The sequence below is a fragment of the Prunus persica genome, chromosome G6, assembly GCF_000346465.2.
Source record: "Prunus persica cultivar Lovell chromosome G6, Prunus_persica_NCBIv2, whole genome shotgun sequence".
NCBI classification, from domain to species: domain Eukaryota; kingdom Viridiplantae; phylum Streptophyta; class Magnoliopsida; order Rosales; family Rosaceae; genus Prunus; species Prunus persica.
In genome coordinates this window covers 5,725,460-5,742,298 of record NC_034014.1, presented here as the reverse complement: position 1 = coordinate 5,742,298, position 16,839 = coordinate 5,725,460, and the positions used below count along the sequence as shown (strand labels likewise).

Here is a 16,839-nt window from a genome sequence, read left to right as displayed (position 1 = left end):
GATCCAAGAAACTATAAACTACAAAAGAGAGAGCACCTTAATTATGATTAGTGATCGTGAGCCGTCCATTTTAGTTAAACTAATGACCAGATAAGATATTAAAACTAAAAAAATGAGAAAAAGGGAGAGAGAGAGAGGGAGGCATTAATTTAATCAAACCCGATGGAAGTTGATCCATGATATTCGCAGACAATACCAATACGAATGAAATTGAACAATAAGAATTAAAAAAGCTCATACATATCATTGTGGTCGGCTTTGGATAAATTATAATCTCATGATTAATAATAATTAATGTGGTTGAAGTGGAGACAAATATGAAGTTCATCTCATTCATTACCCACTTAATTAATATTTAATTTTAATATTCCTTCCCTCCTCACGTTCACAAAATAATCAGTAGAGATGTCACACTACAAACCATAGGAGAGTAGTTGTGGAATTGTATAATGCAATATGACAGCAAAGAATGACATTTGAAGAGTGTGATGAAATCATATTCTACCTTCACTCACGGGAAGGAGAGATTAGAGAAGATGGTGGCCACATACTATATGGTCCCTACCACAAAGGAGTAACGCTAGACATGTCAAAGAAAAAAAAAGTCTACTCCTAAGATCTAACAACATTTTATTTATTTATATCTCTATTCGTTACTTTGAATTCTATTTTAGAGATGGGTTCGACGGTTCAGTTTGATTTGATTTAGGCCTTAAACCACACATTGCATTAATGTAGCATCATAATTTAGATTGGTTCCGTTTAAGTCTCGAACTAGTAGCATAGTCAAACTAATATATTCTCTTACGTGAATCGAACTAGTAGTAGTTGAGAAAACTTTTTACTTGCAAAGATGGATAAATTTTGAGAGCAAGATGATGTCAACCTCAAATAGTTTAGATATTTTTGTTTTTTGTATTAAATAGTTGATATCAACGTATGAGATGAAATATAATAATAAATAATGATAACCAATATAAAAATGCAAAGTGTCAATAAACAAAAAAATTTACAAAAAATTTTTGGTTCGGTTTAGGCAATTTCCAAATAAAGCCAAATAGAGCCGAATCAAATTAATTACGGTTCAATTGATAGTGTCTAAATTAAACTTACCTAGTACTATTGAAATTTAAAAGCTTTTTGGTCAACCAAAATACGTATAATGAGACATATGGCATGCTTTGCTATTCAATATCAATTCCCATGAGAATTTGATGTCTTTTGCTTATTTGCTACTCATTATTAGATGACGAAGACAGTTCGTCGTTTTCATTTTAAAAAGGGATTAGAGAAACCTAATGGATAGGTGATAACCAAAACCCAAAAAGAAAATGGGGACAGGAGGTGATGATATTGCACGTTACGTAGGCAAAAAATTATCTATTTACATGTACAAACAACCTAATCCTAAAGAATATACCATTGCTAATCCCCCCGGCCCTCGTTCCCATTTTGAATTAATTCTTCATAATTACAAAAAGATGCTTCGGTGTAAAGCATTTGTTTTGTTCATAATTGAAATAATAAAAAATTAATGCGACTATAAAAAAAGTAGGTCTCTAATTGATCTTAAAATAATCAAGTAGAATCTTGTAACGTATGTTGTAAAAAACGTTTATTTCAATTTGCAATATTCAAGCAAATCATATTTGACGTGTGTAATTACAATTTTTCAAAAACAAAATACCTAGATTTTAATCACTATAACTATGTTCATAATTATGTCTTAGTTAATGATTAGGGTGAGAATGAAGTGAAGCCATTGCAACTAATCGCATTAGCCAAAAAATTACAAATAAAATAATAATGGTCGGTCAAAAATTACAACAATCATTGGAGGGCCCACAACCGCAAAGGCGCAAACCCAAAACATTGGCCGGTGAGTGTGATCAAATTTCTCCATCATGCTGATCATTCAAGTCTCCAAGTCACATCAGCCGTCCACGTGGCATGATGGGAACAAATGGGAGGCCCGCCTACTAGCCCAGCCAGACAATGACAGGTGGCTGCCAATTGTACTTGTCGTTGAATTTCAGCTGTTACCGGATGGAAACCGGCTGGTCCGGTTAATCGGCCGTTAACCCTGTGTTTAAGGACCCCTATATATAACTGTTACAATGACACTAACCAAAAGCAATCAAAGCAAAAGCAGCTTCTTCTCTCTTGTGAATTTGGATTTGCTATAAGGCTTTTTGATTAAGTCAAAATCCAAATTTCCAAGAATGCCTGTCTCTAGAATTGCAATTGGAAACCCAGCTGAGTTTGGGCAGCCAGATGCTCTCAAAGCAGCTCTTGCTGAATTCATCTCAGTTCTCATTTTTGTTTTTGCTGGTGAAGGCTCTGGCATGGCTTTCAGTATGTCCCTTACCTTGTCACCTTGTTTTTTATTTCCCAATTTCTTTTTCTTGTTTCAACACATTATAAGAGTCAGACTGTGAATCTTAACCATATACTTTAAACACGCATGCATATGCTCAATGTTGAAGTGATAGTTCGATAACATAATATATAAGACTATTTCACAAATGAACATTTTGTTTTTGTTCATCTGTACATATGCTTATTAATCTTATATTTGGTGCTTTGACAGGCAAGCTAACTGACGGTGCTTCAACGACACCGGCTGGCCTTATAGCCGCTGCCTTGGCCCATGCCTTTGCACTTTTCGTGGCGGTTTCCATTGCAGCAAACATCTCCGGCGGTCATGTCAACCCTGCTGTCACATTTGGTGCCTTTATTGGCGGCAACATCTCTCTCGTCAGGTCTGTCTTGTACTGGATTGCCCAGTTGCTTGGAGCCGTGATTGCTTGCTTGCTTCTCAGGTTTGCAACCGGTGGATTGGTAAGCCACTAACTCATTCTCACTAAAAACTCTCAATCACCACTCACAAAAAAAATAAAATAAAATAATCTTTCTTATCAAGGGATTAATTGATGTTGTTAATTGATCTGATGCAGGAAACATCTGCTTTCTCCCTATCAAGCGGTGTGAGTGTATGGAATGCTGTGGTGCTGGAGATTGTGATCACCTTTGGTCTGGTTTACACAGTTTATGCCACAGCCCTTGACCCAAAGAAGGGCAACATAGGCATCATTGCCCCCATTGCAATTGGTTTCATTGTTGGTGCCAACATCTTGGTTGCTGGTGCCTTTGATGGTGCATCCATGAACCCGGCAGTCTCCTTCGGACCCGCTGTCGTCAGCTGGACATGGGACAACCACTGGGTCTACTGGCTCGGCCCATTCATCGGCGCTGCCATTGCTGCCCTTGTCTACGATCTCATCTACATCACCCCAGACACACATGAGCAGCTCCCCACCACAGACTACTAAGCAATTTCAAGGCTTTTTTTTTTTTTTCCCTTTCAGTTCAAGTGATGAAATGGGGTTTTGTCTCAATGCTGTGGGTGGTTTGGTGATGTTTGTATTTGGATGTTGTTAATTGTTGAATTCCAGTGGACTCTGTATTGTTTTGTTTCTGTGCAATTTGTGTTCAGTTTAAAAAATGTTTTAGGTGCAAAGAGGCGCATGTGCTTGACTAAAATAAGAGCAATGAATTAGTCAGCTACTGAGTAAATTAACAGATAATAGGGTGGCCAAGTCATCCCAAAACAACCACCAAAAGGCTAACCACAACTTATGCCCTAGAAAACAGACTGGCCTTTGGACCACACTAATTTGGATGTGTCATGCTAGCAGCAAAGTCTAGTGATGCTGTTATGCCCCATAAAACAAGTTGAATTAGATTATTAAAACTCCAGCACATGGATCACTCTTCAACCCACCCTAAACTGCAAGCCAAGGGACTCAAGAGGAAGCTTGGACACAGAGCTAGTTGTCCTATATATACCTACTACAACAATGAGAATAATTAAAAGCTTCGAGATAGTGTTGACAATAAGAGGACAACAGAGCTTGAAGAGACCAAGGGTTTGCTACAGAGAAAAGAGGGAAACAACAAGTGCTCAAGCTATCGAGTGGGAAAAGGGTAATGGAGGAGATAACTTGTGGAAAAAGGAGCAATCATATTATCTGCCATGGCATGGACAAGAAGCTGGGAGTGATAGTCGTGAAAGCTGTGAATTTCGACATGTTAATTTTAGAGGGGGATTTCAAACTGTCTAAGTAGAAGATAGGGTGAACTATTGACACAGCTTTAGAGGCTCATAATAGAAATGTGCAATTATACTAAAAGCATACCTTTTTTCCTTTTCATAATAATAAGGTAAGCTTCAAGGCTCCGAACTACACAAGGGGCTGTCACCCGCTCGCTAGGCACTAGTTCTATCCGGTTCAGTCAACCAAGCTGGGGACCTTGATGGGAATAGTGAAAGAGAAGGGGAAGAAGCAGGTAGAGGAATTGAAACTAAAGTTGCACATTTACCATGTAACATGTAGCATGAGTAGTTAGTTTTGCTTTAATTAGTAAATCTAAAACTATACTGAGGAGGATGGGACCATATACAGAGCTTCACCTAGAAAACAAATGAAAAAACTACTTCCTCATTTTATTAATTTTTGTTTTCCAGACTCCATGCACAAGAGGTGCAAAGGGAAAAAATATACCTGTTTCTCAAAACAAATATGTTTTAGTTACCAGATTAGACTTGATTAGTATTTCAAGCTAAAACTCCATCCGAAATCCAATATATCAAGTGCCAAACACCATTTATTTCCAGATTCTAATATCACGAATTGCACGACTGCCTAATAGATCAACTTCATAACCTCATCTGGACAGACTTGACAACGTTGATCAGGAATCTAAAATACATTGGACAGACAATTTTGGACTTCAATAATTACATAGTGTGAAGAGGAGAATGAATCAAGAAGTGCACTGAAATAATTCAAATAAAAGCCAATACATGCCTCTCTTTATGAAGTGTGTGTTTCTGAATCACCAGAAACTGGCATCACCTTTTCTTCTTCTTGGGGTGTTTACCCAGCTTTGATCGGCGTTGCTTGAACATATGCAGGTAAAGTTTCAAGCAGAGGAATGGGTAGCAGACAAGCAAAACCTAAATCAGAAAATTCCAACGATATTGAACACACTGATTCTTTTATATATTTAAAACAGCGAAACAAATGAAATATTAAGTTGGGACATTGTTAGAAAATAGAAGGGAGACAGTTTCCCTTATGTTTGATGCATATGCACTGAAGACTAAAACCATTTATTGAAGGAACCGTAGGTAAGATTTAAAGAGGAATATAACTTAAAAGTGGCTGTTGCAAGTCTACCTTACTGGAGGACCAAGAAAACCATGGCATATTTTCCTGGAGGTCGAATATTGAAAGGTCTTGGAAATTTTAAAATGGGAGAACCAATTATGACATTTTCTTTTTTCTTTCATGGGGAACTTTGATTAATAAATGCAATCCTAGTAATGCATGTCCATCCTGGAATTAGGAATGGCTGGCTATGGAGCACGATTGGGATAGTGGAACTCCAACCCAAATCCAACCCTTCAAATTGGGGTTTCACACCCAAAACCAGCCAAGAAGGTGGTAGATCTTTTCTGAATCTATCATTTCTTAGCTAACAGGGAAACAAAAGAAATACATCCACCAAGTGTAAATACACAGATGAAATTGTTAAGAATTGATAGATCCTGCAAGACTGTGAAGGTCACTTCAGTTTTAGATTCCCAAGTTCCCAACCAAAACCTAATAACAGGAATCCCAACCACATCCCAACAGAGCATATAAATTTCCAAATTATCCTCCTAGCCTATTAGAAATTTACTTACAGTAACCAAAAATCCATGTCAAGTAAATATTTAGTCTAGTCAAATTATACAAAGGTTCTGGACCTACCCTATACCATGAGTGCCTAATTGGCAAGGTGGAAAGAAGAAGCATGTATATTAAAGCTCATGGTGAAAAAAATCAGAACATACCCTCAGAAAGTTATAATAGCTGAGGCCAGCAAATAAATCTGGGAAGAGGCTCGTCTTCTTTACAAAAGGAAGTGCTTGGTACATAAGCCAGGCTGCATTGTAATCACCAAAATCAAGGAAGAAGGAGAGGGAAGGAAAGGAGGGGCAGTGGGGGGGCAGGATTTTTTCATACAATCAAAAATTGAAACCAAAGACTAATGGAAACTATGAACTTACTTTCACCAGCCATCCCTGGAGGATACAAGACAATGAATGCAGTGTACCTAGTGAAACGCAAAAGTATTGTTATTGCAAATAAAATCCTTTCTACTTGCATTCTTTTTTTTTTTTGTTGCGCTGTATTGTGTTGGTTGCTTGTATATGAATTTTGAATTTATCATCATAATTAGAAAAGAGTAGAACCTGAGATAGGTAATCCATGAAGGGCAACTTCCCATGCAGTTAAAAGCATAATGTGGATACCTAATAACCTGCATACAGATTTGTGATCTATTATTTAGTTCACTGAAATTTTATTGTAGAAAACTTTTTGAACCAACTTACCTCACTTAAGCTCCAAGCAACAAAAGTTATGAAGACTGATGGCGACTCTTGGACCTACAAAATGCTCAAAACAATGGACTACGATTAATTTGTGCACAATAAGCAGACCTCATTAATGTTGAGATTTTTACAAGAATTAAGCATTTCTGCAAAATTTCAGAACTTAGGATTTCTCTTGGTGCAATTTTGCTTGAGTGAGGTTGGGGTTTATTGAGAACAAGGGAAGAGATTATTCTTGTGTGAGGAAGAACCCATATGCTCTTGATTGTAATACCCTTCTGCTTCTTCGTTTATTTGATTCAAACCCGAATCACCCTTGTGGGTTTAAACCAGTTTGGGGTGAACCAAGTAAAAATTCTGGGTTTTTGTTATGCTTATCTAGTGTCCTTAATTTGTTTGATCTTAAGAATTGGGGATCAAGGTCTTCAAATCCCTAACAATAAAATAAGCATATATGCATTCAAGCCCCTGCTTATATATTATGACATTGCACAAACAAGCAGCCCTAAGAAATCAACAGATTCTGCACTTGCTCCTTCCCCTTTTACCAATCTCACCTTTCAAGGGAAGCTCAAGTCTCAATAATAAAACCCATAAATCGCACAAGAAAGGTACTTTAATACTTAAAATCAAATAAGGAAAAAAAAAAAAAAAGGAAAGAAATAACCTCATGGGTTTGGCGCAAAACAAACAGAAAATGAGCCCTTCCTGCCCATTGCATCAGAGGAAACACCACTCCACTCGGCACGAGACCTCCAATTTCATAGCATAAATAAGCATGAAACTCACACTCTTAATAAACTTGGAAACATATAAATATTAGGTCTCAGAAAACCTACCAACCGCTCCGTGTATAACTTCCAAGAACTGAACCATTTGGAGAAAATCTGCAGTGATCAAGACACAAAACTTGATTAAAAAGAAAAACCAATTCTTTGTTCAATTCAATCACAAATCCAAAAAAAAATTACTGACAGATGAGGTCTCCAGCAGAAGCATAAGCTCCATTGACGGCCTTGGTGGAGACAAAGCTGCTCAAGCTTAAAGCGAGACAAACTGCCCTGCAATGGAAATTTCATATCAGCAACAAAGATTTGAAATTTTGGGAGGTGGGTTTTACTGTTGAGCGCTTTACCAGGAAACGGCCTGAAGAGAGTTGTAGGCCAAGAGATAGAGGTTGGATAGCTTTGGCATTGTACCTTCAACTCTTCCCAAATTCCAACCGTTAGACTAAGAATGTAGGCGACTTGGCGGGTTAATTAATGGTGGTTGTTGTCGTGGACCCTTTGGATTGGGCCCAACTGGGCCAGGGATATTTGTGGGCTTCAGAGACAGACACTGCAGGATGGGCCTGAGTTTCATTTCCTGTCATTTTCCCCACATTTAAGAGTACGTGGGTTATTTTGACTAACGGCGTCTAGTTCAATGGAAAATGACATTGACTAGCAGACTAGTAGTTTGAACCTCCAAGACATATTGGCAGTGCGTGTGAGAAAACCCTCCCTCAATATCACTTGTACCATAAGAGTGGGCTATTTCGTTTCTTTCTACTTTTGATAGAAGCGATATTAGATTAAAAGGATTTTGAAGTGTTCCTAGCCTCTATTGATTTTGTATATGTCTTAAACCATGTTTTTTTTTAATACAAGTGATATTTTACTTTAAACTATATTGTTTTATTTGTAGAAACTTCATTTCTTTTTCTTCATTTTGTTGTGTGTGTGTGTTCACGCGCGCAAAGGCTTCATTAAAACCATAAATCATAGATTCTCTGAACTGAACGTAGCCTCATCAGAGAATTTGGACAAGGAAATGGCCACATTATTCTTTCTTGTTAAATCAGATTGGAGAGTGCTATCATGATATCATCTATCACTATCATACACGGTTGGAAAGGAACAGCAGGTCTTTCAACCCTGAAGTGTATCACAGAATATCATATCTTTGAGAAAATTGAAAACGATGCATAAATATAGGTTTTCTCTTTGTAATATGTTTCCTCTGTGATAGGTGTTGTGCAGTTTGTAGCAGATGGCATATTGGTTTTTTTTTTAATACTCCTGCTTTCTTCCTTTCGTGTTTGATTTTGAGCAACTCTTTGCTCCATGACTTGTGTAGCTTATGGTTTGTGGAAAACACATAGCTTATTCATTTTAAAAAAAAAAGAACAAAAAAAAGGAAGGATGATCACTTTAAGGACAGGCACGACAAAGGATGATCACTGGAAATGACCAATTATTTTACTTTCAGGAAACTCTTTTGGCATTGACTTATTAGAACAGCAGAATAGGATCCACGTCTAGGCACTAAAAAAGATAATGTTAATATCTCTCTGCATATTTTGTCAAATCTGATGTGCAATCCAATGAAATGCTAAAGTCGGAAAGACAGAAATAAAAACAGAACAAAGATTTGACAAAGAACATGGTTGTTTTTTTAATAAATTAAGAGAATTTAGAGCATAAGCATTTTCTGTCACTTCCTATAGTTATTGTGTGTTGTATTACCTTTTGGTGGCCTTAAGTTTTTAACTGTAGAAAAGGTGATTCTGAGTTCTTTTTTATCTTTATGTAGGAAAATACTTCCTTTTTTTTCTTTACAGTCGACATGTGTGTAGAAGTTTTTCTTTTTTTTGTTTTTGATGAATTATTTATGCACATATCCCAGCTCTTCTTGAAAAGATTTGAAGCTAAATCTGCAAAGTCATTAGAAGATTTCCTTTAGAACTTAAGTGCTTTCTGAGTTTATTTTCATCAGGAGAGGAAAAATATTAAATGTTCTTGTGCATGACAAGGTGATGTTATTGGGGGGATATGCTTGTGCAGTTTTAAATGGACCACAACTATGAATAAAATAAACAAATCTTATGGAAAAATGATTTGGACATCTAACCACTAAATTAGTAATTTAATTAGCAAAGAATTAATAAGGCCATGTTATCTGGACCACACTCCTCAAAAGGAGTTTTTCTCCATGCTGGACCTGGTAGGATGATAGCATGTGTACTCTCCTTTTTATCTTACTTTTAACAGATATTGCTGTCCCAAAATTAATCCATTATTATCCCCCACTTGTTCACATGCTAATCCTTGGTTTTCAACCAGTTAATTAGTAAAATTAATTCAGTTAACATTCAGTTCATTAATGCATACCCAAAATTTGTCTACAATAGATTCTTGTTGCAGACAAACTTGAAGGGCTGGCTGCAGCTATTTTTTCATGGTAAAGTAGAAGCAAAATGGAATCTGGGAAAGCTAGAGATAGAACAACCTTTTAGTTTCCTCAAGGTTCTTATATGCTCATAATTCAAGATTCCTTTTTTTTCTTTAATGATGCTTTAGTGGGTTTAATTTGGGTGAAAATATTAGTAATTGGACATTAATGAAGTGCTTAAGGTTCTTCATGAAGCTGCTCAAGAACAATATTATGTAGCATAAAATAAGCTAAAAGAAGAAAAATTCTGATGGTAACCAGCTTGATATTGAAGAGTAAATCTCAAAAGACATATATACAACATACTTCCATGGACATACCACAGCAACAACATCATATGGTAAGAACTAGAGTAAAGTAATGCATAAAAACAAGTGATCTGCAGCTGATGGCTGGTGCAGACCAGACCCAGATTTCAGAAAGAAAAATAGAGCTTAGAGATCATCTGAGATCATACCCATGTTATTATACAGGTTAGAGGAGCTTTTCCTTAAGACCCTATTTCACATATGAACAAATCTTAATAAATAAAATCCTAATCAGCCAATTAGAGATGCTTTTCCATATTCAAAACAGGACAGAAATTGGTCACTTGTAGTTGGGAGAAACATCTTACTTTCCTCTTCATCCATTTCCCATAGAGAGTCAGAGCAATACTCCCATGGTGCTGGAGAAGCCATTAATGGGCAAGAAATAATGTTGCAGGCTTCTTCACTATAGCCATTGTAAACTGGTTCAATACTGTTCACTTCTGGCAGATTGATATCCTTCCATATATCATCAAGTGAGTACTCCTTTTGGTCCCTTTTTTTATCATCTTCTTGCTCCTGATGATCTCCACCAGTTTTCTTTGCTCCTGATGATGCCTTGATTTCAAGCCCACCCGTGTCATAAAAGCTTGCTCCTCCTTCAGTTGAGGTGATGTTTGAGGATGAAGAACAGTTGGAAGAAGATGATGATGGGGATGCAGCCCTCTTTTTCTCTTGTGCCTTCTTCCTCATATGAGTCCTCCAGTAATTCTTAATCTCATTATCTGTCCTCCCAGGTAATTTTCTAGCAATTCTTGACCATCTGCATGAAATTTAATTACATCCTCTATCAAGTAAAATCAAATTGAAAGAATTGAAATTAAGGGTATGTTATGTTGTTAGGCTGTGAATCTCGATTTACAGTCGAACAACACAACATGTCAAACTATCCGAGTATTGAACACTACTCATCAAAGGATATTATACTCAAAGAAATGTTAGATAATGATAAACAAAGTGATGAATTTAGATGCTATGTTTTTTTTGTCAAACCTATTTCCCCATTTGGAGTGGAGCTCAAGCACCAGGCGCTCTTCTTGAGGGGTCATCTTGCCTCTTTTGAGGCCAGGGTGCAAGTAATTAACCCATCTTAACCTGCAACTCTTACCTGTTCTGTTCAAACCTACAACAAAATATTAATCCAGGTGGGTTAAATGGGAGCTCCTTGGAGAAGCCTATCATCTCCAAATAACCGTGCCTATTATTTCTCTCCCTCCACCTTCAAACCTGATACCTTAGCTATGAAGTCCCAACGTCTGTCTCCAAACAAGCCCACGAAGCACACCAGGTTGAAGTCCTCTTGCTCTGTCCATGGGCCCTTTCTGATGTTTTCCTCTTGAACCATTTTCATGATTGATAAATTTTCTCTTTTCCTTTTCTTTTTACGATTCCCAAGTTTGTGGCCTTGGCTCTTTTGATTGCAATGCTTCTGGTCTGCTGCTACTTTCTCCTCCTCCTTGTTTTACATGGAAACTTTGGTGTCCAGTACGGATATATATACAACCTCAGCACTTCCATGCTGAGAGGCTGCTTGATTATAATATTTGCTGATTTTGCATCCTCACCGTCCATGTGGTGCACGCATGCTTTTTTGTGATAAGGCACTTTATGGATCTGATGTCAGCCACTATGAACGCAATAATCGAAGTAAGAGATTGATCTGTTGGTGTAACTCTCATGGGATCATATCAGAGACCTCCAAGGAACAGTATAACTACCAAATCATATAAAGTCTAGCACAAGAGCTTGATCATCATCAATAAAAACTATTACTAATTTGATCCATTTTTAAGAAGATTAATAAGTCATCTAATTAGTTGATGTGGCCTGCTAATAGAGGTTTGCTAAGTCCCTCTCTCTCTCTCTCTCTCTCTCTCTCTCTCTCTCTCTCAAACACACGCACACTTAGTTTTAGCAGTATATCTTATGAGGGAAATGTTTGAAGTGAGGTACCATCCCTACAAAATATCAGAAAAATTGAAAATTATATAGCCTCTCGAAGTGATTAGATTTCTGTCTAATATATTGTATTTGCTTGCACAATTTAAATCACCAGCTGCTATCGATTTGGCAAATTTTTCACAATAATAAACTTTTAAATTCAACGTAAAAAATAGATAATTATGATCACTGAATTGCATTGTAAAGTAGTCCAAGAATGGATATTCGCATATATATTTACATGTGAACGTCATCATTAAAAGCAAGTTGTAAATATAAACCATTGATCAAGTTATGAATATAACCCATTGATCAAGTTCAACAACAGTCTAGATACAAAACATAAATTGTGAAACTTGACATGCGTCGACCATAAAACAAGATTGGCTTTATCTTGGTGTGGTTGGATAAAAGAGAATAAATTGATGGAGGTCACTAGAGAGCCTCTCCTTTCATCCAATTTGAGGAAATGTTGATGTAAGGTGTATAAGCCAAAGGAAAGTTAAAGCATATGAGGACAAATCTGGAAAAGCAAGGGAATAGGAAGCAACTGTACTTTAAGATGGTGCCCTATAAGTGACCCTTTCTCTTTTCAATTAAATGTGAAAATGGTATGAGATATTATTCTCAGAAATATGTTTTAAAATGCTTTGCTAGATTCATTTACTTTCTGTTTAAGAGGACTAGCACCCAATTGCCCCACCACCAGTTTTCTATTTTTTATTTTTTTAAAGAAACGATATATTGCATTCATAAATCCAGCTCGAAGCTATTAGCCATAAAGGCCAATACAAGAACAGATTCAAATACCCATTAAGGGTTAATTGCCCCACCACCAGTCTTAGATTAGGGCTAGCCCATCATGCATGGGGCTTTTGTTAGCTTTGTCTTCTCACTTTAACAAGTGGACTATCTCTGATGAGAACTGATTATTTCAAATTTTCATGAACACAGACTCTTAAAAATTGGAAATTATGGTCAACTTAGTTAATCTTTTCTTCTTCTTTTGGCCTTCATGAGCATATGCTTTTGCTTAACTTATACTATGAAAGAGAAAATTCTAGTCACTCTCTCCTTATATGAGTCTTAATGAAAAATTCCATAAAGGGGAGGAGGAAGAAACGTCATCACTGCCCCTCTTCCCTCTCTTCTCTTCTCATATTTTTTTTTTTCTGGTAAGTGAAAAAGTCACTAGGGCGTTTTGAATAAGAAACTCCTTGTGGTGAGTTCTTCTTAGCCATGCTTAGATTGAAGTCCCCCATCACCCTTTTTGGGCTTTGTTCTCAATCAAATAATTCTCCCAAAACCTGCTCTCTAACACTCTTATGTTCTCCAAATTTAGTTCTATATCGTATTTGACGGAAGAGGCTGCAAATCACCAAATTATTTTTTTGGCAGGTTGTTGTTTTCGTTATTTGTTCACTCTTATGCGCAACTTAGATTTTCAAAAATCATATTTTCTCCATATCTGTTACGGATGCGGTGGCAGGTGTGGCTGCGACGACGCTTCTTCAGATAGTAGTGGTAAGGTACATTTAGGCTCATTGGTTATTTTATAGTTAATTGTAGTAATGTGGGCTAGTAGTTAATGAAGTTTTTCTTTGATAAAATAATAAATAATACTTATAGGCTACAATGAAAGAAAGTTAAGGTTGTATAAAAGTTAAAGGGTTTTTTTTTTCTCCATAAAGTAATACGTATAGGCTCATAAGGAAATTAACAACATTCCTAAAACAACTTAGAAAATTCATGTACTTTGGACTAAAAGTAAAGATACGAGTTGATATGTGAGCTGAGTTGTGGGTTGAGATCTCTTATCCTGTCTCAATTCAATCTCAATTATGGTATCACTTCGACATGATTCAAAACATGCATGTTAGTTTTAACAGGCGTATGTATCCGTGGCCACAATCTAATTAATTGTCATTTGATTTTAAGTTGGATAATGTAATTTAAAGTGTGGGTTTTATTCATCAGTATAAACGAAAATGAATTTTACGAGCCAGAAATTTCTTAACGTTGTGTGATATTATAAATTTACTCATATTATAACACATGTATCCTTCTACAATATTTTACTTTCAATTCATCATATATCAATATTATCGCCCATTCATAAACTTAAATAAGTAACAGTACGTGACTTTATGGCCGTCACACCCAAATATTTTTCCACTTTCTCACCCTACCTTAGTGCAACTTGAACTAGATCTCATGAGTGTTTGTGTTGAATATCTGTATTATGCTCGTCCATTTTGGTAGATGAGGAAACTTCATATGCCAGCTACGACCATTATGCTATACACACAGAGGACCACAGATCTTTTTCTTCTAGATTTCTCTAACATAAGAGGACGAGATATCAATACTACATGTTGTCCTTCCTCTGAACTCTGATTGATTAAATATTATATAGATTTAACAGGTGCTGGATAGACAACTTAAACAGGAGGCTTAATTATAAAATTATGGCCATACAAAGACCAAGGTATATATTAAAGAGATATGTTACTAGTGGATTATAGCATCATGTGCCCCGATTAGCATAATTAAGAAACATTATATTTGTGGTGGTGAATTGGTGATGTCAGCAAAGAAGAACTGTAGTGGCATAAAGTGCCTTGTAGTGGGCTGGAATAGGAAGAAGTTGACGCGTACACCACAGCTTTGTGCCCATCCCACTTAATTCATTCTCTCTCTCTCTCTCTCTCCATAGCTGGTCATGTAATCAAGTGAGATAATTTTCAATCGTATGTGATCTGTTACTCGAATGAAGGATGGTAGAAACTGTTGATGGCTTGATTCTCCCATTGAATTGTGGTAAAAAGAGAAAGAAGTTGATTAATATATGTTGTGGCAAAAGAAAATTACCAAAATGTTAGAGGACGATTAAGACCACATAGAGATTAGATTAACATATCATTTGTTAGTGCAGTGCATTAAACTCTCAGTAAGAACATGAAATCTATTAATTGTGTAAATGAGTCGACCCAAGTCAAATAGCCAAATAAGACATCATTGATATATATATATATATCTCTCTCTCTCTCTCTCTCTCTCTCTGTGATTATAATAAAAGCATGATAATTTAAAGAATGTAATATGATAATGTTGTCTATGGTTTTGCTCTTCGTAATCAAACGGTACGGATTAACCTAATGATGATGAGGGCTGCAAAATTTCTTCGTTTTTGTCCAGCAAGGTAAGATATATTATAGTGCAAATTCTAGTCTTTCTATTGCTGTTTGCAGTAGTGGTGGGGGGAGGGAGAGAGAGAATTGTATGGATCTGAATGGAATACCGGTCCCATAGCTGGGGATGGTGCCAACTTTACCATCATTGACAAGCTTACCCTAAGTGGCTTGTCATTACTACTTTAAGGAAGCAAATTGTCATTTCTTAATGACAATTAGCCTCTTTATTACCCAAAAATACATCTTGTACAGATGAACATTTCAGTGGGTTTTTATTTGTTTTGGGAATCTAAAGGGGGAATCTTTTTTTCTACCTTTCTTCTTCTACTGGAGATGATCAGTCAAAGGGAGAGGAGTGATTGCAAATCAAAGATTAGAATGATAAAGAAAATGCTGGAATTATATCAATTGATCACTTCCACTTTGCTCGGCCTTCCTTTCTTTTGGTTGAGGGTGTGTGTGACTGTTGTTGTCTTTTAGTCATATATATATTTAGCATGCCAAGTATATTTTAAGGAATCATATATACCTGAGCTTAATTAATTGCAGAATTTGGGTCCATTCAATCAAGCATTAGATTCTAGTAGTAGTGGAAATGTGGGATAATCAGCAATTGTCCCAATAGATTCATATGATATATGGAGATTCTTCAGTAAGTATTTTATGTTAAGAATTTGTTATATATCTCTAATCTTGGTCGTTGGATTGCATTCATTAAATGTGTTGGTAGTTTTTTAGATGCAATCCAACTGCCGAGACGAGAAGTATATAATCAATACTTAACTTAATTACTTATTGAAGAATGTTGAATATTGTATAACCAATTTCTTTATATATATATATATATATAGGTGGTGATTTCGTTTTTATTAAAAGACAAAATGAAACCATTTCATGACGTAATGATTTCAGGCTAGCTATAGTACAAAGAAGGCTATCTTTCTTGTCTCTTAGAAAGAATGAATTAAGCCCTTCATTTCATGATATGTTATGTCTACCACCTCTAGAATAAGTTAGGGTAGAAATGCAAAGTCTATCCCAGAAAATGGAGACACCTTTAAGAAATGGAGATAAGCTGATAAGCATCATCCATAATCATATTAACTTGTGTTTGTGTATGTATATGCTCACAAGTGCAATGCTGTCCAGACACGCACGCAATTCATGATCTTATTTAAAAGGCTTTTTTGGGATGAGATATAAAGGCATGTAAGTTTGTGACCTCATGGGTTATCCCCACAGTTTGATTTATGTCTTGATAGGACAACCAGGTCAACATCTTGATATGCTCAATCAGCACCGCCTGAGACAATAAGCTTGTCATGATATTATTCTACCCATGGGGAAAAGGAGGGGCTTGCCAAGAATAAGATATCTAGACGGAATTGAGAATTGGAAAGAGGGGAAGTACATGTGATAAAGAGAATACTCATCTCTTAATATCAATTTTCAAGTTTCCTTACCTTCTTCTATGTACTTGGGTTTTATGTAGTGTTTATCCTCGCAGAGTGTAGAAGTTCAATCGAAAACATATAAGAATCAAATGTAAACCGTCATCTTTTTTATTATTATTAATAAAAGGGATTGGAATTTCGAACACCTATAACATTAAGAAAGAAAATATTGCATGACAAAGAATTAGTCAGTGGGAGTCGCCATCTAACCTAATAGTGGAAAAGTTGGTGCAAACACATAATATTCTAGCATTTTCTTCACATCCCAACCATGCACTTCAATA

At 36.3% G+C, this 16,839-nt stretch overlaps 3 protein-coding genes across 3 annotated transcripts; 1 reads left to right on the top strand and 2 right to left on the bottom strand.

The window, feature by feature from the left end:
* Nucleotides 2,137-3,538, top strand: LOC18772974 (probable aquaporin TIP1-2). Its single transcript, XM_007205705.2, has 3 exons — nt 2,137-2,355; nt 2,591-2,841; nt 2,958-3,538. The coding sequence occupies exons 1-3, from the start codon at nt 2,223-2,225 to the stop codon at nt 3,330-3,332; spliced, it is 759 nt and encodes a 252-aa protein (XP_007205767.1). The 5' UTR covers nt 2,137-2,222; the 3' UTR covers nt 3,333-3,538.
* LOC18773179 (very-long-chain (3R)-3-hydroxyacyl-CoA dehydratase 2) lies at nt 4,623-7,666 on the bottom strand. The gene is made up of 9 exons (XM_007205986.2): nt 7,581-7,666; nt 7,421-7,506; nt 7,285-7,332; nt 7,113-7,198; nt 6,446-6,499; nt 6,305-6,372; nt 6,119-6,165; nt 5,903-5,994; nt 4,623-5,020 (listed from the first exon to the last, which is right to left on the bottom strand). The coding sequence occupies exons 1-9, from the start codon at nt 7,637-7,639 to the stop codon at nt 4,916-4,918; spliced, it is 645 nt and encodes a 214-aa protein (XP_007206048.2). The 5' UTR covers nt 7,640-7,666; the 3' UTR covers nt 4,623-4,915.
* Nucleotides 9,893-11,448, bottom strand: LOC18773813 (transcription factor MYB59). Its single transcript, XM_007206201.2, has 3 exons — nt 11,194-11,448; nt 10,960-11,089; nt 9,893-10,729 (listed from the first exon to the last, which is right to left on the bottom strand). The coding sequence occupies exons 1-3, from the start codon at nt 11,315-11,317 to the stop codon at nt 10,198-10,200; spliced, it is 786 nt and encodes a 261-aa protein (XP_007206263.2). The 5' UTR covers nt 11,318-11,448; the 3' UTR covers nt 9,893-10,197.

Bases quoted from the DNA above. Each gene is read 5' to 3' on its own strand.
- LOC18772974 (XM_007205705.2), top strand. From the start codon at position 2,223: ATGCCTGTCTCTAGAATTGCAATTGGAAACCCAGCTGAGTTTGGGCAG. The intron at 2,356-2,590 runs GTATGTCCCTTA...GTGCTTTGACAG, and splicing joins AGGCTCTGGCATGGCTTTCA to GCAAGCTAACTGACGGTGCT. The intron at 2,842-2,957 runs GTAAGCCACTAA...GATCTGATGCAG, and splicing joins GGTTTGCAACCGGTGGATTG to GAAACATCTGCTTTCTCCCT.
- LOC18773179 (XM_007205986.2), bottom strand. From the start codon at position 7,639: ATGCCAAAGCTATCCAACCTCTATCTCTTGGCCTACAACTCTCTTCAG. The intron at 7,507-7,580 runs GTAAAGCGCTCA...TTTCCATTGCAG, and splicing joins TCTCTTCAGGCCGTTTCCTG to GGCAGTTTGTCTCGCTTTAA. The intron at 7,333-7,420 runs GTCAGTAATTTT...TGATCACTGCAG, and splicing joins TTCTGCTGGAGACCTCATCT to ATTTTCTCCAAATGGTTCAG.
- LOC18773813 (XM_007206201.2), bottom strand. From the start codon at position 11,317: ATGAAAATGGTTCAAGAGGAAAACATCAGAAAGGGCCCATGGACAGAG. The intron at 11,090-11,193 runs GTTTGAAGGTGG...ATTTTGTTGTAG, and splicing joins CTTCATAGCTAAGGTATCAG to GTTTGAACAGAACAGGTAAG. The intron at 10,730-10,959 runs GTTTGACAAAAA...AATTTCATGCAG, and splicing joins CACTCCAAATGGGGAAATAG to ATGGTCAAGAATTGCTAGAA.